This window comes from Eumetopias jubatus, unplaced genomic scaffold (assembly GCF_037043125.1).
Source record: "Eumetopias jubatus isolate StellerSeaLion01/CBP00866 unplaced genomic scaffold, mEumJub1_p1.0 scaffold_9, whole genome shotgun sequence".
Lineage (NCBI taxonomy): Eukaryota > Metazoa > Chordata > Mammalia > Carnivora > Otariidae > Eumetopias > Eumetopias jubatus.
The window spans coordinates 71,937,489-71,961,536 of NW_028274815.1; the positions used below are offsets into that span (position 1 = coordinate 71,937,489).

Here is a 24,048-nt window from a genome sequence, read left to right on the forward strand (position 1 = left end):
TACAGAACACCTCTCAATTTCTTCTTTCTCTACACATTATTTGTTGAATCTCACTAAAAACACCATTATACAAGTTCCACTTCTGACATGACAGCATGAGCAGCTCCACAGATCCACTCCCCGCAAAAAACTGGTGAAAATTATTTTATTTTATTTTTAAAAGATTTTATTTATTTGAGAGAGAGAGAGAAAAAGAATATGAGAGGGGCAGAGAAGTGGGGGAGTACATAGGAAGAAGCAGACTCCCACTGAGCAGAGAGCCCGACATGGGGTTTGATCCCAGGACCCTGAGATCATGACCGGAACCGAAGGCAGACGCTTAACCAAATGAGCCACCGGGTGCCCCTGAAAATTATAGTGGAGGGGGATTGGAGGGACGGGGTGGCTGGGTGATGGACACTGGGGACGGTACGTGCTATGGTGAGCGCTGTGAATTGTGTAAGACTGATGAATCACAGACCTATACCCCTGAAACCAATAATACATTATATGTTAATAAAAACAAACAAACAAAAACAATCATTTAAGACTCTGGAAATGATCCTAAGTGCATACAGCAAATGAAGAAACATTTACTCAAGAAAATCAAGAAAATCTTCTAAAAACAAAGGGAGGAAAAAAATCTTTAACAACTCAGTAAGAACAGCCAGAATCTGTGGTATTTGAACAAAGACCCATTCCCACCCTCCCTTCACCAGCTAAGGGAGCTACAAATCCCACTCCAGACTGGTGAGGCCAAGAATATAGCTCTCCTCTAACTGCCAGCTGGAGGGCTGCATTTCACCCTTGTCTCCACCTACCTGTTGCTAAAGCTAAGTTCGGGGTGAGTATGACTAAGAGGTGGGAGTTCTCCCACCCAGCCCCAACTCGGGGGATGGAGGTTCTACCCCGAGCACAGTACTGCTGAGTACACTGGGGTTCTCCATATATAGCCTTGCCCCAGCTCATTTTACCCACACTGAAAAAGGCAAGCCAAGGAGACCGGAGGCTGTGGCCCTACTCCTCCAGCCCCCCCCACCCCCCTCGCCTCCTCCCCCAGCGCTCAGCCACTAAAGCAAGAGTGTTACTCTGAGAAGTGCATCATTGTCCCCATCTCCAGGACCAGAACCATGGCTCAGAGATTTAGTCCAAGGGAGGCAGCACAGGCCTTAAAACAGAAAACTCTGAATCTGTTCCCAAAGGAATTAATTTCATTCTCAACAGAGTATGGAGAAGTTCAAGTCTAAAGGCACTCTCGGGCGCCTGGGTGGCTCAGTTGGTTAAGCAACTGCCTTCGGCTCGCAGGAAGCCCCCTTCTCCTTCGGCCTGTGTTCCCTCTCTTGCTGTCTCTCTCTCTCTCTCTGTCAAATAAATAAGTAAAATCTAAAAAAAAAATTAAAGGCCCTCTCAAAAATAATGGAGCTTATGGTGAAAGCAGTTAACAGGAAATTGGCAGATTCATTAAAGACATAAGTTAAACTGTAGGCTGGCTGGTTTATGGGGGAAGGGGGAGGGAACAGCTAAGAAGAGCCCTCCTGGGATCATAACAAACCTCAAACACTGATCTCAAAAACTATACCCATAAAGAAGCCCAAATTCAAGTGGATCATCTGTGGAGCAATTTATGTCCCAAAGGCATTGTTAAAAACAAGACAGCAGTCAGCCAGCAATCAGTGGAGCTTATCCTTGGTAAGATCAAGAAACAAAACAGGGAAAGGGCCCTGACAAAACCACTGTCACCCCAAGGCAAATGTGTGCATGCCCAAGGCTGAACCCCCTGAGAAACAACATCAGGGTGCTTACTCCGAAAAACTACAAAATAGAATTAAACAAGGTCTACCTAAATGGAAAAATACACCATGCTCATGAACCAGAAAATTTTAACGTCATTAAGATGGCAATATTCCCACATTAGTTTGCCAGGCCTGCTGTAACAAAGTACCACAAAGGGGGTGGCTTAAAACAACAGAAGATAGTTCTCTCACAGTTCTGGAAGCCAAAAGTCTGCAATCCAAGGGCTGACAGGGCCACACTTCTTCCAAAGGCTCCAGAGGAGAATAGTTCCTTGCCTCTCCCAGCTTCTGTTGGCCCCACACGTTCCTTGGCTTGTGGCAGGATTAATTCCAATCCTTGCCTCTATCTTCATATGGCCTCCCTGAGTCTCTCTTGTGTCTCTGTCTCCAAATCTCTCCTTACAAGGATGGCAGTCATTGGGCTGGCAGGGCTCTCCCTAAACTAGTAGAACCCCATCTTATCCTGACTACATCTGCAGAGATCCTATTTCCAAATAAAGTTACATACATCGGCGTTGGGGTAGAATTTCACATATCTTTTAGGGAGACACAGTTCAACCCACAAAACTCCCCAAACTGATCTACAGATTCAATAAAATCCCTATCAGAATCCCAGCTGACTTCTTTGTAGAAACTAACCAGCTGATTCTAAAATTCATATGGAATTGTGAGAGAACAAGAACAGCCAAACAATCTTGAAAATGAAGAACAAAGTAGGAGAACTCTCACTTCCTGATCTCAAAACTAACTACAAAACAACAGTCATCAAGACAGTATAGTACTGGCACAGGATAGATACATAAATCACTGGAATAAATCTGATAGTCTAGAAATAAATCCATACATCTATGATCAACTGATTCTTAACAAGTGTGCCAAGGCCATTCAATAGTGAAAGAAGTCTTTTCAATAAATGGTGCTGAGACAACTGGATAAGCACATGCAAAGAAGGAAGTTGGAGCCTTACCTCACACCAGATACAAAAATTAACTCAGAATGGATCAAAGACACATAAGAGCTAAAACTATAAAACTCTTAGAAGAAAACATAGGGGATAATTTTTATGACCTCACATTTGACAACGGATTCTTAGATATGATACCAAAAGCACGAGCAATAAAATAAAAATAAACTGGACTTCATCAAAATAAAAAACTTTCGTGTTTCAATGGATACCATCAAAAAAGTGAAAAGATAACCCACAAAATATAAGAAAATACTGTCAATCACATATCCAAAAAGGGATTTGATCTAGAATGTATAAAGAACACTTAAAACCCAATAATAAAGACAACCAAACTGAAAAACAAAGAAAGGATCTGAATAAACCTATTTCCAAAGAAGATATACAAATGGCCAATAAGAACATGAAAAGATGCTTGACATCATTAGACATCAGACAAATACAAATCAAAACTGCAATGACATACCCCTTCAGAAAGTCAGATGATAACACTAGGATGGCTAAAATCAAAAAGTCAGATAATAACAAGTGCTGGTGAGGATGTGGAGAAATCAGAACGCTCATACTCTGCTGGTGGGAAGCCACCTTAGAAAACAGTACGGCAGTTCTGCCAACAGTTAAACATAGTTACCATATGACCCAGCAATTCCACCCCTAGGTATACACCCCAGAGAAATGAAGGCTATGCCCACTCAAACACTTGTTCACAAGTATCTATAGCATCATTATTCATAATAGCCAAAAGGTGGAAACAACACAAACTGTCCATCAACTAATGGGTAAATAAAATGTGGTGGAATATATAATGGGATATTATTCTGCAATAAAGAGGAATGGACGAATCTTGAGAACATTATGCTGAGTGAAAAAAAGCAGTCACAAAAGACCACATATTATATGATTCCATTTATACAAAATGTTTAAAATAGGCAAATCTATAGACAGAAAGTACATCAGTACTTGCTTAGTGCCAGGGAAGCATGGAACAGGAGAATGAGGTGATAGCTAAAGTATACAGGATTTCTTCTTAAGGTGATGAAAATATTTTAAAATTAACTTTGATGTGTGATGGTGCACATACCTGATGAATATTATACTTTAAATGGGTAGATTATATGGTATATAAATTATATCGCATTAAAACTGTTACAAAAAAACAAATCACAGTACCTGAAAAATCACAGCATTCTCAAAACACCATTTAAACTAAGATCCATTCGATTACCTGAAAATACTCTCTTCAAGTTAGACCAAAGGGAAACAAATGACATTTTTCCTTCCAAACCTCCCTCCCCTATGCTACTTGTTGGAAAGTTGCTACAAATTCTTATGCTTTGCCCCTCTCCATTTAAAAAAGGATGGAGAGAAAGGGAGTTAATATTTAATGCATGACTTCAATGCCTAATATTATACATTCTTATTTTAACTTAATAATCACTTTACCTCCATTTTATAAATGGGAAAACAGGTACAGAGAAGTAAAGTGGTTTGCCCAAGTTCATAAACGTGTAAGGGGCTGGAGGATTTGAATTCAAGTTTTTCTGACTCCAGATTCTTATACTCTTCCTATTTAAACAAGCTAAACATCTGCCTTCTCCAGCTTCTTGTACTCTTAAATTCTTCAAGCTGATCCATGAGCAACCAAGAAACTTACTTGGCAAGGCGAGAAGACCGATGTAAGTCTGCAGCTTCTCAAACACAGCTGTCATCTTTTTCATGTCCTGAGACAGCTCTAGATTCCTGGCTCTCAACGCAGATGTGCAAAGAGAAGATTCACATTCTTCTTCTAAACTAGGAATGAGCAGATTTTTCAAAAGTGAGCATCCTAACGATTTTCAAATAGCTGTAATAAATCATCTGAATTCTCAAACAACTATATCCAAAGAGAAGTTTTCCAAGAGGAAAAAAAAAAAACTGATCTCATTTATAAGGCTCCATTTTCTAGACCACAGTACACACACCTGTTTGCTGCAAACGACTAACAGAGGACTAAACAGAAAAAACAAAAAACAAACAAAAAAGGCAGATGCCCATTGTCTTTCCATCCTAAGAGGAGCACAAAATTATTTCTCTTAAAAATACTTTGAGGGGAAAATAAAATTTTGAGGAGCAGTGCCTGGCTGGCTCAGTCAATAAAGCACAGGACTCTTGATCTCAGGGTCATGAGTTCAAGCCCCATACTGGGCATAGAGCTTACTTTATTTTTTTTTTAAGGTTTTATTTATTTATTGGACACAGAGTGAGAGCACAAGCAGGGGGAGCGCCAGGCAGAGGCAGAGGGAGAGGCAGGCTCCCCACCAAGCAGGGAGCCCAATGCGGGGCTCGATCCCAGGACTCCAGGATCATGACCTGAGCTGAAGGCAGACGCTTAACCGACTGAGACACCCAGGCGCCCCATAGAGCCTGCTTTAAAAAAAAAAGAAAGGAAAAAAACAAAGAAAGAAAAATACAAAAAAACTATTTTTGCGGAGAAAAATATTTCATACATTGAATTCCTAAAGAAACCTACATGCCTTTGTAAAAGCCAGACTGAAAAAAAACAATCTATATACACAAATCTAAAAATCAATGGCTAACATTCATATAATACATTGTATCATTTTCTATTTTAAATGGTTCCTTGGGAAAACAATTATAAGGTTAAAAAAAACACGTGGACTCAACAGTGTTTATTAAAAATGTGCTAGTAATCAAGCAAAATGCTTTTTATATAAAGCCAAGAAAATTATTAACACAGAAATGATAATCTTATCCCTTTCCTTCTCTTTCTCTACTTGGTGCCAGACAGCTTCATTCCATACTAAGCCCCTTCATTACTTTTTTTTTTAAGATTTTATTTATTTGAGAGAGAGAGAATGAGAGATAGAGAGCACAAGAGGGAAGAGGGTCAGAGGGAGAAGCAGACTCCCTGCTGAGCAGGGAGCCCGATGTGGGACTCGATCCCGGGACTCCAGGATCATGACCTGAGCTGAAGGCAGTCGCTTAACCAACTGAGCCACCCAGGCACCCTAGCCCCTTTATTACTAAAAAAACATGTCATCTTGTCAATTAAAGTGGTTTTTAAACCAATGATGAAAAGTTGCCTAAAAACAAATACGGGATGAGGTAGGGGACAAAACATTCGAAGAATAGGAGTCTAAGATCAAGACTTACCCAATGTTTCTAAAAACATAACAGTGAAAAAATAAATGAAGGTAAAATAAAAATGCATAACTGTTTCAAGTAGTAAATGCTTCCTTTGCAATGGTTCTCAAATAGATTCCCCTTAAACATAAGCCAAATCAATAAAATATATTCAATTTAGTGTTATTTAAACTTCTAGAGTCAATTTTCAAAAAACTTTACAATGAACAACCATAAGATGTAAGAATCTGAATGAATAATTATTAGTTTAAGTCCTAATTTCCTGATTTCTAAAATTCTGTCATATCCACAAATCATAAAATTTGGTTACTGAAATACCTTGTCAGGTTAGAATTAGGAAATAAAATGGCTTTTACCACATTAAGTTTTTTAAATAACAAAAGTTTACATTTTTGAAAAGGTAAAACCTACTACTTATTTTTATAAGGATTTATGAACCATAATTACTTGCATATTTTCAATATCTATAAGTTACTCATCTACATATTTTCTAAACCTTATCTTGCAATATATTATAATACATACACGTTCTTATTTCTCTTATGTTCCAGTTGTATTATTCTTTGATTTTTTTTTTTAAAAAAATCACCCCTAGGTATACACCCCAGAGAAATGAAGGCTATGCCCACTCAAACACTTGTTCACAAGTATCTATCACAAGTATCTTTTTTAAGGCTAAATCTTAGGATGAAAAGATTTAGACGAATTAGGGGTCTTGGTAATTTTAGGCCAAAAGTATCAAAACATAAAAGCAATTATTAAATTTCCAGTTATATGGATTATTTTCTCTTTCCCGTCCAGAAATACATAACAAAGAATTATTTAAGGTTACTAAATGATATCTTCTATGAGGGCTGGGGCAGATAAAATTTTTAGTTTATAACTTAAATAAACCACCAATAATAAAAACAAGAAAATACCACTTCAAAGAAACCTAATGATTATAGATCCAAGTGTAGAAGCTAATTACTATAACCTCCATCTAAATGTTTACAGCAAAAAGGATAAAACTGAAAGATTTCTTTCAATAAATGTGTGATTCACAATCACTGAAAATACTGACTCACAGCATTATGTGGTTATAGCAGTAACCACACCACAGAACTACTCAAAAAACCCTAACTGGTGCACTACAATTTTCTTAAATGTAAGTTTATGCTGCTCAAGCCATTATTTTCCTTTTTCACAGAAGTCCAAATTGGTTGTGGTGCAGAAAGATCAGGCAGCTCACAAGGGTCACATGTCGCTAGTTGAACTCCAGCACAGGTCAGGGGACACCCCACAACTCCCCAAGCTCCTTGGCCTCAAGGGTAAGTACCTTTTTAACTGATAAGGAAGAATCTTCCTTAGAAAACATATGTAAGAGGTTAAATGCTCTGAGAAAGTTTTCAATTTCACAGTTGTCTCCTGGAAAAGAAAAATAATTTCATGGTTAATAGTGCTATTTGACAAAGAGGAGCTTCCACTTCCAGAATTTGTAAAACATAGAAGAAAATTACCAGGACAGTCACAGTATCCTCAGTAATACTTTCAAATAAATGAAGCATTCCTTCCTCAAGAGGGCGGACATAGGATGCATTTTCATGAAGGTATTGTGAGAACTACATTAGGAGGGAAAGAACTGTGAGTTACATCACTGGGAAATAACAAGAATCAACAGATTTGTAAATGGACTCACTGAGTTATAAACCTAAATTCTTCTGGAAACTTTTTCTAGGAAAAAGTTTGGCTTTTACAAAACACAGATGACCACCTCTAATAGTTCCAAATACAATCCCCAAGTCCCCATCTCATTCCAAAAGGAGGAACCTGAAGAGAGGTGACATCATTAACAACCAAGAGGACACTCAGAGAGGACACTGCGTTACAACCCGCACCAACAGGCCTTCCCCAAACACCTACTTCTCTAGAGAGGCCTCAGTTGAATGAATGAAAGAAAGAAAGGAAGGAAGGAAGGAAGGAAGGAAGGAAGGAAGGAAGGAAGGAAGGAAGGAAGGAAGGAAGGAAGGAAATCAAAACTGTATGAAAGATTTTTATGTTATGTGCCTCATTTTTAAAAAACAAGTCTATTGAGGACAGCTTCTTATTTTTACTGTGTACAATGTTCAGGGTTAACAAATTCCAGGAATATAAGTATCACCAAAATGAGGATGTAAAAAACTTTTATAACTGTACCAATACCTTAGTATTTATAAAGAACTAATTCAGTATAAAGAATTCAGAAAAAAAAAATCCTATAGGTGTTTAGACAATTTAGAAGCAAAAAGTTAATTTTCACTTATGAAATATCTCAATTATCAAAGTACTGCATAATGGCTCAAATTCTGATTTCTCAGTACTGAAATGTGCAGAAATGTGATTCAACTGGCCATACTATAAACTATAGGTATTTGGCCCTAGGCAACTCACTTGATCTCTCTTGGCTTCAATCATAAATGCCACTTTATGATTCTATGAACAAGTCTAAACAATCTGGTCATCTCTTAAGAAGTGGTTTCTGACTCTCAGAATAATACAGATTATTCAAAAACTCAAAAATAAGACTTATTAGAAAAACCACATAGAACCTTTCATAGGCCAAAGGTAAAATATTGAGAAATACATGAATTCTTCAAAGTGATGAAGTGTTTCAGATAAGATTAACATATTTGATTCTCACTGTGTGGGCATCATGTGGCAACAAGCTAAAATAAAATTCCAAAAAAGGGACAAAGTATTAAGTAAAATATATTTTTTGATATTATAGGAAGTATAAAAGAAAATATAACTTTTACATTAAAACGCTGCAGTACTCTTTTTCCCTACCCAAGTCATCTGAAAGCTTTTTCCCACAGTGAAATTAAAAAGCATTTCAAAGGCCCAAAGTTTAATTGTTTATGAACTTCAATAGATTCGTGGAGTCCAATCAATACATTCGTGGAGTCCAATCAAAACTGATGAAAATCAAGCACTTCCTGAGGGCTTCCTATGTGTAAGGTAAAATGATAATAAGAACTAACCTTAATGAGTGCTTACTATGTGCCAGGAACTATTAGTAATTCACATATATTATCTACTTAACCCTCAAACATATATACCTGTGAGGTATGTACTCTATCCTCCATTCTAAATATCAGGAAACTGAAGCACAGAGAGGTTAAATAAACTGCCCAAGGGGACACAGAAAGTGGCTGGACCCCAGTAGTCTGACTCCAGAGCATAGTTTTTGCTATACTACAAGGTACTTACAGGATACATGGACATAAACACTAGTCAAACCCTGGAAACACTGCATGATACTCAAAAACAAGCTGGGAAGAAGACTCAGCTAAGTAGGAAGAGTGGCAGAACTGTTTCAGAATGCCACATTATGGGGCACTTAGAGCACACTTCGACAGCAAGATCCCTCAATTTCTTCCCTGTGGGAGCCAGCCTTCAAGATGGCCCCAATGACCCCTGCCTTGGCTATTCTTGGCTTTGTGTAGTACCCTTGCACACTGTTTCGGGGCTGGTCTGTGTGACCAATATAAGATGGTAGCAGGGATGGTACTCAGTACCCAGGCTAAGTCATAACAGGCGTTGTGGCTTCCACTCTGCTCTCTTGGATCACTCGTTCTAGGGGAAGTTAACTGCTATGTCTTGAGGACACCCCAGCAGCCCTATGGAGAAGTATCCCCAATGAGAAACCAAGGCTTCCAGCCAACTGACCAGCCGTGTGAGTGAGCCACCTGGGAAGCAGATGCCCCACCCGGGTCAAGTCTTTAGAGGAATGCAGCCTCAGCCGACTCTTGACTGAAAGCTTATGAAAGATCATGATACTTTTCTCCTGCATTCTTGACCCACAGAGATTGTGTGAGATAATAAATGTCTGTTGTTTTAAACGATTAAGTTTTGGTATAATCTATTACCTGGCAATACAGAACTAATACACTCATTATTTATTTTTTTCTTTTCAGTTAAATGTGGTCTTGCAAGCTACTTTAAATCCTTTTTTAGGACAAGCTGGGGAGAAAAAAGGAAAGAAAGGAGCAAAATTTGCCAGGCCCCAAAAAAGCACATGGACTGAAGGGAATGACAGTCAACCCTCTTCTTACTCCTTATTTAAATTTCACACACCCTGAAAATGCCCCAAAGCTCAACCACAGAAGCAGTTTCACTCCCACTCCATACCCCAGCAGGAAAGGTCAACTCTACCACACATATTTTTTTTTTTTTTTTTGCTTTTAAACATACCCAGTGACGAAAGTTATTCAGTGAGTACAGACAGGGGGAGAGAAAAATGCCAGCAAATTGACTTTTCCAACAGTAAGACGGCACTTTTCATTATGTCACACCCTGGTCAAAAAACTACAAGAGGCCCCCATCCTACCTACAAAGTGAGAGAGTCGGGGCTTTGGCCTGACCCCAGGGGCTTTCCAGAGTCTGGAGCCATGTTTTTTCCTTTGCAATCCGACCTCTCATTCCTCCACTCGGAAGACTTCACACTCTTGCCAAAACAGTGTGCTCCCGCTCCCTCCGCACCCCCCCCCCCCCACTCCCTTGTGCCTTCCTGCTGCGTGACTTTGCTCAGGTCTCGCCCTTTTCTGGAGGAAAAAACACCTGTCCTATTTCCCTCCTCTTCCTCAAGTCTTGCTCATTTTTCAAAGTTCCCAAACACGATCAGCAACAGCCATCTCCCCTCCTTGATGACCTCACATCCCTTACTGGCGTCACCACCCACACTTCCCTGGTATTTAATTTCTTAAGAATGTCTATGTTTGCCACGTTTTACCTTAAGGCTGAAGACTGTGAGTTCTAGTTTTCTTCCATGTCCCCCACAGCACTTGGCTAATGCACAGTAGTGGTCCGAAAAGAAAGAACATGCCTTCCTACCTGTTCTGGGCAAAGAACAGGTATCCCGAGTTAAATTTACCTTCTGATTCAACGGAGATATAGTGTCAATGGCAGAATCAATAGGAAAAATCTGAATCCTCTGTTCTGTGTAGGTGTGAAAGTTCAGAAGAGCTGTCACCAGATCTTGAACAAAAGCCAGGGCCTGCCCAGCAATGTCCCGCATCTTCAGCTTTTAAATGAAAAGTACAGAAAGTCAACTATCCAATTACTATTCTCAGGCAACTTTAGTAAGTCTGCTTTTAGAGAAAACACTTAAATTCTAGTACAACTAATCCTGACTTTAAATTCATCTGCTCCCACTTGGATTTTAATATTCCCATCTAAGTAAATGAGAAAGCCACCAGTTTTGGCAAACAGACCTCCTTCACTTAACCTAGACTGTGTTAAGTGCGAGGCCCACCAACCTAGAAGAAAGGTATGGCTCAAAAAGTAAGTGCATCCCGTAATTCAGTTCTAATGGTATGAGATGAGAGCAAAAATCTGTATTACTTATGAATTCAATAAATAGCAAGTTAGGCAATTTTTTAAAGAAATGTACGAGAAAGTAAAGCCGAAGTTAAACACAACAGTTGAGTGCATTAAACAGGCCCAAACAATAAATTCTGGTTTCTGAAAAGTTTGACATACACATCGCTGAAAATAAAAATGTCATCATTACCTGATGTCTCCTATTGTGGGGTGGAACGTTCAGAGCGTTATACTGACTATATTCTACAAAACAAAAATGGATGCATATTAAGTCATTTTACATTTACAAGAAAACAGCGTAACTGAAAAATAATGAATGCTCTGCAGCAAAATCAGCTTTACGTAAGAATTTTAAATGACAAAGCCCAATCATGTATAAGACAATAGTGGAATTTATATAGAATCAGTTGTTTCTCAGATAAAGTAATACTTCTTTTTTTTTTTTTTTTAAGTAGGTTCCATGCCCAACGTGGGGCTTGAACTCATGGCCCAGAGAGCAAGAGTCGCATGCTCTACCCACTGAGCCAGCCAGGGGCCCCCCAATTTTTTTTAACTTTAGGATAAACAAGTAAACCCCGAGTTTCTACTTCTAAGAAATCATTTCAAAAACTTGAGGCCTATCAAGATTACTTAGAAAGGCCCATGACGTTCTTGCCATGTTCAGCCATGCTCCCTTCTAAAATAACCCCGCACACAGCTGCCATACCAATCATCCAAAAATACCACGGTTTTCATGACACTACAATATTTGACAGTCTACCACTGCCTGCCACTGCTGATCCCAATGACTCGATCCTAACTTTTCTGGGTTGGCTTCCTTATTTTCTCACAGTCCCCCTCTCTACCCCAGACTCCATCCCCAACCTCTGATAGCTTCCCGACACCTAGCCTCACACTTCAGTTCCCTCCTCCATCTTTATTAATCTCTGCACACCCCTTCAGCCACTCAAACCTCCCCTCCTCTGCCTTGTCCTCAGTCGGAAAGACCCGGTGCCAAAATCTGACTCCAAAAGTCCATATGCCACTCTCATCCAGTTCTCTCTTATGGCCCCATTTCTACCAAGGGCTTGGTCTCCCAACCACAGTCGGTCTACTTTCCTATCAGTCCTCTCTGGGCCTTGCTTGTTATCCCTTCCAGCCCGGTCCATCGTTTCCCACAATGCTCTTGCTAACACAAAAGAAGATCAGGGCCCGTGACAACCTATTTTTACCAAACTTCAGGGGCTTTCAAGGCTACTCCACAATCCATGACTTCACTGCTGTGTCACTTCCCAAGGCATCTGCTCCAAACCTTTTCCATTTTAAGCCCCTAACACCATTCTTCCTCTCCTCCCCTGCCCCACGGATAGGGTGGCCTCCCCCTACAACTCCAGGAAGACCAGGGCCAAAGCCCAAGGGGTTCTTATGTTTCCTACCCTCCATCTCAGAGTCCATGGCTTCCCATATCCTGTCCTCAGCTACTCTTCCCCCTGGGTCCCCAGCAATAGCTCCTTCTGGCCCCTGAGGGCCTAATCCGTCAACCACCCCCTCCTCTTCCCTACACCTTCAAAATTACTTTCAAAAAAAGCATTTGTGGCAGCTTTATAAATTCCATCTCCACAGTGACTTCTTCCCCTTTACTTCATTCATACTGAATCCTCTGCTGAGCTCCCATCCTTCCCCACCTCTCAAGACCAGCATGTCTCTGCCTGTTTCCTCAGCACCCATCCACCTCTAACCCTCGTGCTAGCCATTAGCTGTCCACGTCTACCCTGCAAGGAAACACTGAGTTCTCAGAGTCACCAAAGCAGCTGCCTTTACTGTCACTTCACCCTCTCTGAGCTCCCCAAAACACTACCAGAATTGCCCAGCTCCACCAGGCTGAACACTCCCTTCCCCAGCTTCCCTATCACCTCATTTCTCCAGCTCCTCACCACCTCCACCACCTCAGCCCCTCTCCTTCCTCACGCCTGTGAAGGAGAACTCTCCAAGGACGCTGCACGGGCCTCTCTGCACTTGGTACCCCTCATTCCCACCACTCTCTAGGCCCATCCATCCCAACAGGGTCAACTCCAGTCTCTCTCCACGGTCTAGGCTTTAACTTAGAAATGCATACCCCAATAGAAAGACAGATGTACACCGATCTGTCAGAGTATTAAACAACAAAGTTAACCTCATCATCTTTCCCATAAACCTGCCCCTCGTCTGCCTCTCTGATTTCTGGTCACTGGCACCACATCTTTCCCCCACACTGCCTCCTCCAGCTCCCTTGCCCGCTTGCATCTATCTCCCTGACAACTCGGGCTCCAGCCTCCATAACAACACACCAGGACTAGCACCACAATAGTCTTGGCCCCCTTTCCCCATTCCAGGGCAGTCTACACGCTTACCAGACTAACTCTGTGAGTGTACAGATCTCATCGTGACATTCCCTGGATCAAAGGCTTCAACACCCCCACCATCTTGTGAATTGAGTCCCAACTCCTTGGCCCACAACTCTAGGGTCTAACCCCACCCTTTGAGAACTTGCCTACCCCCTCCCACCCTAGCCTCCTATCACACTTAGCTAATTATTGCTCCTCAGACCATGACAGCACCTTGTGTCCCACGTACCACACTCCACTTAATTCCCTGGTTCGTTTTCAAGCATCTCTGCCCAATAAAACCTACTCACATACACAGGCCCAGCTCAAAGCACACCTCTTCCAAAAGACTTCCCCAAACAACCCCTCCAGCAGTAATCTGTCCTTCCTCGGAAACCCCAAGAATCTCTTTATTGAACAGGTTAGCTTATATTTTAGACATTTCTATACATTATCTCTCCCCTTCTGGACTATAAATTCCTTTAGGGTAGAGATTTTTGCCCTAGAAATTTTTATATCCCTCGTGCTCTCTATCCAGCTGGGCACTCAGCAAATGATCTCTAAATTCTGCAGAACTAAAAGTAACCCACACTGACATGATAAGGATCTAAAGCAGAGTGACAACTAGTACTGGAAAAGGAAAGATCCAAAAGAGATCCAGACGGAAATGATTAGAATCTGATGATTAATTGAGAGAAGGATTAAAGGGAAAACGAAACGCCAAGATTTCAAGTCTAGTGGATCAAAGTATGCTAGCACTATTTACATTAATGTAGAAACTAGAAACAGGTGTCATTTTCAGAGGAACTCAGGCTTTGATATAATAATGACATATGCAGATTTCAGTGTTAGATCAAACTGTTTTTCTTTGGTGTCTTTTCTTTCCTCTTAGGTCTTTCGGAAGAAAAATTTAGGGGAAGTAAAAAATTTTAATCATGAGACTGTAAAAAAAGGAAATCTCTACTTATTTGAATATAAGCTTCAAAATTCCAAGCAATTAAATAAAACTTATTCTTTGTTTTCAAGGTTCTGATTTAATTTTTCTCTAAACATTACAAAATCAGCACCTGTCATACATTGTAAGTTAATTTTTTTTTTAAGTTCTTTTTCATGCTCTTGGCTATGTAAATTACCAGACCATTCTCAGGATGAATAGGAAGCAGGACTTATCCAAGTCAGCTCCCGATCAGTGGGGATCACCAAAAGTGCAGGAGATACCAGGCTGAGAAGATGCATCTCCCACCGCCCTTCCCCCATTCTCCCCACCATAAACAGCTTTTCTTATACAAATTTTCAAGTACTTTATGTGCAGGTTGGTTTTTAACCTAGGGATATGCTCAATATGCGCAATAAAAAAAAAATGTGGGTTACTTTTTCCAGGAAGGCTGACTTTGGAGTCAGCCTCCCTATATGAGAGCCACAGCTGATGAAAAAAACAAAAAGAAAGCAACCCTCTGTTGAGCCAATGATGTTTTTTGCCAAATAGATTAAAAACTGTTTTAATTAGTTCGTTACCAGAGAGAGAGATCCAAAGTTGCAAATAATGGAAAACTGTACATAATATACCTACTTGTATCGTTAAAAGGTACTTTTTCCGTGATGATTGATAAGGATTCCTCTAATCTACCTGACAAATCTTCATGAAGGTTCTTTAACTGTAATTGACTAAAAGAAAAAAAACACAAAACCACATGATCACCAGTCAGACAGGGGATTCTCACTTCCTTGTTACCACAATAGCTGGTATCAAGCTTTCAGAGATTCATGCCTGACACCGGGATACTCTTGGTGGTAGACAGTTACTAAAAGATGAAGATAAGAAAAATAGTAATCCTCAATTCTGAAGCCCCTGAGACTTCTGTTCAATGATGTTAAGACTGTCAAAATTTATCACAGTCCCAGTATCTAGTATAATCTGGTCAGTTTATTTCCCCAAGTGCAAAGTAATCTTAAAGCCATTTCAAAATCACAAATTTTATCTTTCTTATGTGCTGACATAAATGTTGAATGTTCAAGTATTATAGTAAGGTTCTTTTCTAAGTATTATATCAGATTTTCCCCCCCACTGGGCTCAAAATCTAGTAACTTTTCTGTTTTTGATTCAATTATGAGCATGGGTATACATCTAAACCATGCATGTAATTCTACCAATGCAACTAAACTGAAGAAATTCACATGACTGATTCCATGGAAACCTAAATATTATGTCATTTATCAACTAAATGCTGGAGTATGCTTTTACCACCCATTAATTCATCATATCTGAATTTTAAGATTTAGGTATCTCCAAATTAGATCCCTTGGTCTCTATTTTATTCAAAATGTACCACTAAAAGGTTGGCACAGTGAAAAGGAGTCAGTTTTCCTGCCTGGAACTCTCAGAAAGCTTTCTCTTCAGTGTAGCCTGAAACAGAAAGCATCCAGTCCTCAGTATAGGAGCCCCAGGACACCATCTTCCACGGCCGCAAACATCTGCAGGCTGAGGACTAATGCACAAGCCAGCTGACCAAGAGGGTGTCAGGCCTCAGAGATAACAGAACTGAGGAGGACCCTGGAGACAGCCTGTTCCTGGCTCACTTCATATGTGACAGTAAGAGAGAGGAGCCGCTAAACTAAAACTCGGGTCTTCTGATTCTTACTTCAGGGCCCCCTGGAATTCACATTTCCACATACCATTCTTCTGTTCGAAGCCGACATTCCTTGGCCTCCTTTTCTAGAGTCTGAGATTTTACCTGAATTTTAGAAGAAAAAGAAAAGTAGATGGCTCAGGCTACACATACGGGTACGGTTGGGAGACACCACAGGCAACAGCCTCCCCCGAATGACTAACTGTGCACTCCGTAAAGTGCACAGAAGAGTCACAAGAGCCCTGACTATCTCTTAACGTGCTCTCCCCAACAGTGGGGCTTACTTCTAGTTTGGCCTTGTCATTCTGCAGTTTCTCGATAGTTTCCATGTACTTCCGCGTCAGGCCATCGACCACAGCTTGGTGCTGGGCTGCCTCCGTCTCCAGGGTGGCCAGCCGACTCCTCAGCTCTGCTTCCACATGCTTGTGCTGCTCGTCAGCTTCAAAAAACTGAAAAGAAAAGATCATTTTCTCTTCTCACAATATCCAAATATATGCAAATGGAGAGAAAAACAAAAGCAGTGACTGTTCACTGAGCAATTTCCACATGGTTCTATATGCTCACCACGTAACACTCACACAGGCATGATCTTACAGAATCTTCACAGTATGTCCAGGGTAGTGCTATTGTTATCCCTCCTTTCCACATGGGAAACCGAAGTTTCAACTTGCCCAATGCAGAAATGAGATCTGAACACAGGAGATCGATGCCGAAGCCTACACCTCCTTCCTCTCAGGCTCAAGGATTTCTTTCTTTTTTCTTTTTTTTTTTTTTTAGATTTTTTTTTATTTATTTATTTGACAGACAGCAAGAGCAGGAACACAAGTAGGGGAAGTGGCAGAGGGAGAAGAAGCAGGCCTCTTGCAAGGCAAGGAGCCCGATGGAGGGCTCGATCCCAGGACCCTGGGATCATGACCTGAGCCGAAGGCAGACGCTTAACGACTGAGCCACCCAGGCGCCCCTCAAGGATTTCTTTCAAACAACTTCTGGCACACAGAGAATTCAACTGACCAGGGCATAACTTTTCTGCTACGCTAACTTCCACAATTAAATAAGCAAAATTCAAATAGATGTTATCCCTAAAACAGGTAAAGCTCTTTTCCTTAATAAGAATCCAGTGCTTATTAAGAATTATGAATGCTTAACACAAAATGCACTGATGTCAAAGCTCATTTTTTTAACAGTTGCAAAATGTTAAACTGAGAATTACTGCATATTTATTTTCCACCATTTGACTATGCTCACCATTTCACAAAAAATTTAGGAGGCACAGTCAGACACATTACACCATGACTCTTAAATGTGCTGAATGTTGGGAGGCAAACACTGATTATGCAACATTTCATAAATATTTGAGCTCGCACCATGAGTAAGACCCTGTCCTGGGGGAAGGCATACAAACCGACATGGTGTGAGAGACTAACTGGTAAACAAACAGAAACCAACTAAACAGTAATAATTTAAAAAACAAACACTACTTATTGATAAGCCCCCATCTAAATGATCCAGCTAATCATTTTCTAGATAAAATGAACAGTGCCTAGTATATTTCTGTACTGTTATTTAACAAAGTTATTCTGTTAAATAATTTAAGAAAGTTATTCTACCATCCTCTAAACAAATGCATACTTCAAAACACACACCCAGATTAAGATATGAATGAGATTTAAGAAATAAATCAACGACAGGAACGTATATACCTAACAACCACAGGAGACATTAAAACACATACACAAAACACTCTATCCTGCATGGGTTTTTCCACGTTCCAGATTATACACCCCATTTTTAATTCATGGGGAAAACAGAAAGATTTTCTCACTTGTATATGCAACCGTTCATTCTCTTCTATCTTCTTTTGCAGATCTTCATCAAAGACGCTCTTCTGCTCTTGACTCAATTGAGAGGAAGATTCTCCACTTTTCTGATGGAAAGAATAAGTTATGTCCACATAACTTTCATCCTTTAGAGAAACATCCTAAGGTACACAAGATTCTCTATCACCTTAGTAGCTTGTCTCTTCTACATGCGCACCATTCTCAAACAATCCTGCAAAAGGTATACAATCCATCATTTAACTTTTCCTATTTGACACATGTAGGTACTGCAAATATTGGAATGGGCAGGAAAGCTTAAAAAAGAAAGAGAGAATAAACAGATAAGGCTCACTATTCTTTGCAGAAGAATTCAGGAGTAGTTCTATTGGAAAACACAGCAGGCCCAGAAAGCTAGCCATAAAAATATGCTAAAAAATATCATTTCAATCAGAGAGGGAGACAAACCATAAGAGACTCTTAATCACAGGGAACAAACTGAGGGTTGCTGGAGGGGGAGGGGGCTGGGGGGATAGGGTAACCGGGTGATGGACATTAAGGAGGGCACGTGATGTAATGAGCACTGGGTATTACGTAAGACTGATGAATCACTGTCTATCTCTGAAACTAATAATACATTATATGTTAATCAACTGAATTTAAATTTAGAAAAATAAAAAATATATATAATTTCAATTTGATCTTTTGGTTTGGGAAATCAGTTTTAGCAATTCCATGAGTCTGAGTTATTAAACTCCTTTAAGAAAATACAATAAATTAATTAGAATTCACAACGATAAGCTCATACAAAAGTTTCATAAATTTCTAATTTTTAAAAAATCATAAAACCATATAAAATAAAGCTACTATAAATAAACAGAAGGAAAAAGCTCAAAAATCATGAAAAAAACCTTCCTTTTCCTTTTTTACCAATATTAACTTTTTCTACATGGAATAGCACTATTTAACAGAGCCAATAATGAACATTTGTTTTCATGGAATACAAGAGCTGAGACTATTCCAGGGATGGTCTAACAATGAAACTGTGTTCAGACATCAGTCACCACCCTTCTCTGCCTTTCTTGTGCCCTCACTCCTCACTTAAAATGAAGTTACTTACTGATCCAATCTGAACCAATGATTAGAAAGCCCTTTGAAAATGGAGTAACTATATTAAAAATAAAACAAAACAGGGGTGCCTGGGTGGCTCAACAATTAAGTGGCCGACTCGTGATTTCAGTTCAGGTCATGATCTCAGGTCATGAGATTGAGGCCCACATCGGGCACTGTGCTCAGCAGAGTCCACTTGGGATTCTCTCTCTCCCTTTCCCTTTGCCCCTCCCCCCCCAACCTGTGCAAGTGCTCTCTCTCTCTCTCAAATAAATAAATCTTTAAAAAATAAAAAATAAATAGAAACAAAACAAAACATTAACTCTCCAACATGTTTAGGACACAAGAGCTGCACAAGGAAGACAGCCGAATGACATATTCTAGGCATTCTGGGTTATTAGTGCTTCCAAATTTGGAAAACTTTAATTAACATTAATTCATAAGTTCATAAGTGTTATACCCAAGCCTCTGTGAAAACAGCACTGAGGGAGGATCTCACTAACCTGGGAAGCATGTTTGAAGTAGATATGGCTATTCGTTCCCCAAGGGTCTCTCAGAATTTCCAGAGCACGTTTATTTTGACAAAATTCCCCAAGTGATTCTAATACATACCTGTTTTTGCCCTCTCTATTCCCCATTTATTTGAAAATTACCACTCTAGAGAACTGTTTCATGTAGGAGACATGTATATGGAAAGGTACTAACACAGAATTATGTTGATTGCCCATCATATGGCAAACACAGTCCTAGCCACCTTTACAGGATCCCATTTAATACTCAACAAACTGTGAGTATCATCCCCATGTTGCAGATGAAGAAACTGAGGTTGCAAAGCTAAAATGGCAGACAAAGAATTCAAGCCTGGGCTAACCCCAAAGCCTGTGCTCTTCCCTCCATACCATGCTGCTTCAGAGTTACTGTGGGCCTTCTTCTTCCCTCCTACCCTTCTACTTTTCCTGCCTCAATCCACACACTTGCCGGGTGCTGCCCTATATACACACCAGACTTAAAGAGTCAATCACTACCCCCTACCCTTAAAAAAAAAATGCAACTTCTTAATCACAGAATGTTCGAAAGTACCAGACCATCCATCTTACGGAGTGAGAATCATGTCTCACTATATAAACCATAATGGAAAAAGTTTATTTCTACATGACCAGACAAGAATACTAAATCGGCCTCATAAAAATAAACATTAAGGAATATTTACAGCAAATTTACAAGCCTAAGGAATGAGTATTTCAATTGCTACTTTCACATGAGCTGTTACACTTCAACACTGTTTCTCATTTTATCTACTCCCCACCTTGAGTTAATGGCAACTCAGTATAACTGAAAGATATCAGTAATTTTGACCAGTATGAGATATTCCTTTCACTTTTCTCAGACACTAAATCTAATATGTGCATGTTTGCTCCTAACAAATTATTCAAAACTCACTTTCGTGTAAAAATGCCTCTAATATTACTACATATATTAATCGTAAGTGTCTGCTTCCCTGAACCAATATCCAGGCGTAATAATGAAACATTAGGGAATGTGGAGGGGAGGTGTTCTGTTCAAACCCAGATGGTCTGGAGATGTCTGTACCTAGCAGACAAGGCCTCCCTAACTTGCTTTTATTTGACCTACCTTGTTTTTCTTGCCTCGGGGTTCACTTAGAGCCAGTTCATCTTGCAGTAGTTCTACCCTCTTGGCAAGCTGCAGATTTCGAAATGTCAAACTGTCCATTTCCTGCTGTAGTTTTCTCAACGATTGATCCTTCATTTTCAGTTGTTCCTACATCAAAGTGAAAACAGACCATTCTTTATAATTTAGCCTTAAGGTTTCAAATAATGAAATTATTTTTGTCTCACTAAAATATGATCAAACCTCCTGCTTTAGGGAATTCAACCTTGTATGTTTATCATGCCAGTTCCCATGCTTTTAGCTCTGTCTTGTGACAAAATCATTTTTTTTAGCCAAACCAAGTAAATTTAAAAATAAAATTAAAAAAGCATATATACTGAAATAACAATCATCAACTTAAAGTAAAATATGTTGTTATATAGGTGTCTAGCAGTGAGGAGGCACAATGCCTGAGGTGACAATTTTAGAAACTTGAATTGTGAAAGAGAACCTCCTACTCACTGATGATGCCCTTCAGTAAGAATGGGAAGCAATTTATTTGCATTCATTTTTTTCAATAAATCCTCCCTGAGTTTAAGTCAGTCAAAATGAAGTCCTTCCACTACACTTAATTTTACTTTAAACTATTCTCATTTGTCAAAGATAAAAATCAATATTATCCTAACACAAGAATATTTTTAGATGCTGTTTGTTCTGCATCAATTCACCTAAAAGTTTTAAGTAAAAATAGAAACAAAATCTAAAATTTAAACAATGTATCTTCTACTGCCCATTCTATACTGTTTACACCATAATGAGGTAAGAAAGTGGAAATCTAGAGACGTATTTAGTTCTGCTCTATTTTAAAAAAAAGTATTATTCTCACTATATTTTACTTATGATATTGTGACAACTTTGTGTTCACTGGTAATCAAACACAGATGACCATATACTACTGTATATTTAAAGAAGTGCAATTACATTACTTTCACTGAAAAACCACTGCAAAGCTAAGACGAGGTCAAGCTTTAATGACAAAGTGACAGAAGTATATTGAAAGAGCAACCTAGAAACCCAAGGCTGGTGTCTGCAAGCTACTGACATTATCTGCACGTTGCAAGCAGCCAGAAGGATAGAATAACGTTTCCATTAAGTAGAGAAGCATTTTTCTTTTCTATTGTTTTTTAGTAAGCCCTTAATTTTTGCTTGGAGCTTAATGGTAAATAAAGACCCAGCCCATATCCAAATCATCATGTATTTCAAATTAAAGAAATCCAAATCAATGAATGCTTACTGTGTCCAGCAACTCACTTAAAAGACAAACCCAATCTATCAAAAGCCTGCTGTAACAGAAGACATCCCAACCTTCCCAGTGAGCAAACCAGCAAATTGCGATTCTTACTAGAACTGTAATGACCTCCGCAATGGATAGTAAAACAAAGAGTAATTTCTTTACATCCTTATAATTCATCACCAGCTGACTAATGCTCCAACTCCATTAACCAATCACCGATTTCAGAAGACAGCTATCTCAACCTCTCTGTAAACCCTAGTTTCTGCAATGGGGACGATGATAACATTATCTGCGCTCACAGACTTGTGTGAAGACTAACTGACAGAGTGGGTGCAATGTGCTTGGCACAATGCCTAACACACAGTGAGAGCTCAACAAACAGAACCTGCCGTCACCATCACCAATGTCACCACCATTGCAAAATCGCAGAGTTAATCAAACACAGCCAGCAACGGGATGCTGTCACACGCCCAGAGGGGGCTACTAAGACACACTAGGAAATATCCTTCCCAGTCATAGGTTTTAAACATCATTAAGAGATAATGACTATTTCTTCAATGATTTAGGCTAAATAATAACTGACTGACAAATTCTGACTATAAATAAGCTTATTTTTAATAATCCTGGCTTGGGCGCGGACAGCTCTGGAAGTATGGGTACGGTGTCCTCAGCCGCCTCAGCCCCAAGTCTGTGCAACAGCACCTGAGTGGGGGGCACTCTCAAGACAGAGTTCTCTAGGGTAAGGCCCAACACTGGCTAAGTTAAAGGACATATTTCTGGGTTACCTGAGTGGAATCACCCTGGATAGGTCACTGGTTAGGGGCTATTCCAGAAAGAGATATGAGTAAAGGGGAATCCCAATCCCTTCGTCTCAACGGAGAGCAAGGGAGAGAGTATATTTAATGGAAACAGGCCAAGAAGAAATCTGTATCGTAGAGTTAATTTATCCAACTAAAAATATCACTAAGCAATATTTATGACATGCCTACCAGAATGAGGTAGAAACAAATTTCTTCATCTCCTATCGTATTTCACCCCTCAGGTAGTAAAGATGCTGATGATAAAATATATCACTCAAACAGAGTAATCTGATTTACACGGGTTATTACTATTAAAGAGCTCAACCCAAAAGCAAGATTAATGGACTAGATGATTCACACTTTCAAATCCATTCATTAGGGGACAACCATCTGCTGAATACTGCGCATATGGATATGACATAGGCCCCCTCAGACTGCTGTCTAGTGATGAAGACAGATAAGAAGCTCTATTAATCCCCATGAATTCAGCTAAAGAGAGGCCGTAAGGTATAAGAAAAATGCAGGAGATAAAGTCAAATAATCATTTTTTGTGATTTTTAGCTAAGGAAATCAAAGTGCATTGCATTCATACCTAAGCAAGTAAGAAAATTAAACACAAAAAACTTTATTACCTTCTCCTATCCCTAGTGAATCAGTGTCATAGTCAGGACTTTTACACAGAAAACCAGCTGAATTCCTTGCTCTGAGTATCACCAAACAATAACTTAACCCTCACATACAAATACCCTGTTTCATACCTTTAAAGCAGCAGAATTCGCCTGTTCATCCACAACACCTTTTTTCAGGACCTGATTCTGAGCCCGAAGCTGAAAACACAGGAAGCAATAGTTAATTTTTAATATAAACAATCACCTGTAGCAAGGAAATCACTTACCGTTACTTCACAGGAATGGTTACACTGAGTAACTACCTTCTCACATATATATGAGAATAAAAATATTAGCATGGAAGAGGATAGTAGATATCATCATTCTGCCCAATGACATAATACTAATCAGCAGCAAAATCAACACTAAAATCCAGTTCTCTTGACTTCCATCCAGAACATGGCTCTTTCTGTAAAACCAAGTCTCCTCCTTAAATAAAAACTAATACAATAAACTAATACTAAATACTAATGCAATAAACTAATATTAAAACTAATAAAATAAATAATACGGTTCTGTGTATGTCATTTTCCTTGAAACTCTGGCACACATTCATTTGTAAAAC

General features: G+C 39.5%; 1 protein-coding gene across 3 annotated transcripts in view; it reads right to left on the bottom strand.

Moving 5' to 3' along the window:
• The window catches only part of PPP1R21 (protein phosphatase 1 regulatory subunit 21), a 59,866-nt gene that overhangs the window by 27,436 nt on the left and 8,382 nt on the right, over window positions 1–24,048 (bottom strand). For 2 of the 3 annotated variants that reach the window (XM_028104022.1, XM_028104020.2), the window contains exons 2-12: window positions 23,574–23,642; window positions 20,746–20,892; window positions 18,012–18,113; window positions 16,474–16,638; window positions 16,236–16,294; window positions 15,133–15,227; window positions 11,411–11,463; window positions 10,772–10,921; window positions 7,380–7,481; window positions 7,199–7,287; window positions 4,391–4,527 (exon numbers count right to left, since the gene is read on the bottom strand). In XM_028104022.1, the coding sequence (XP_027959823.1) occupies window positions 4,391–4,527; window positions 7,199–7,287; window positions 7,380–7,481; window positions 10,772–10,921; window positions 11,411–11,463; window positions 15,133–15,227; window positions 16,236–16,294; window positions 16,474–16,638; window positions 18,012–18,113; window positions 20,746–20,892; window positions 23,574–23,642 (1,168 nt within the window). The remainder of the gene's footprint in view (window positions 1–4,390; window positions 4,528–7,198; window positions 7,288–7,379; window positions 7,482–10,771; window positions 10,922–11,410; window positions 11,464–15,132; window positions 15,228–16,235; window positions 16,295–16,473; window positions 16,639–18,011; window positions 18,114–20,745; window positions 20,893–23,573; window positions 23,643–24,048) is intronic. The other variant, XM_028104023.1, reaches the window with a different exon arrangement.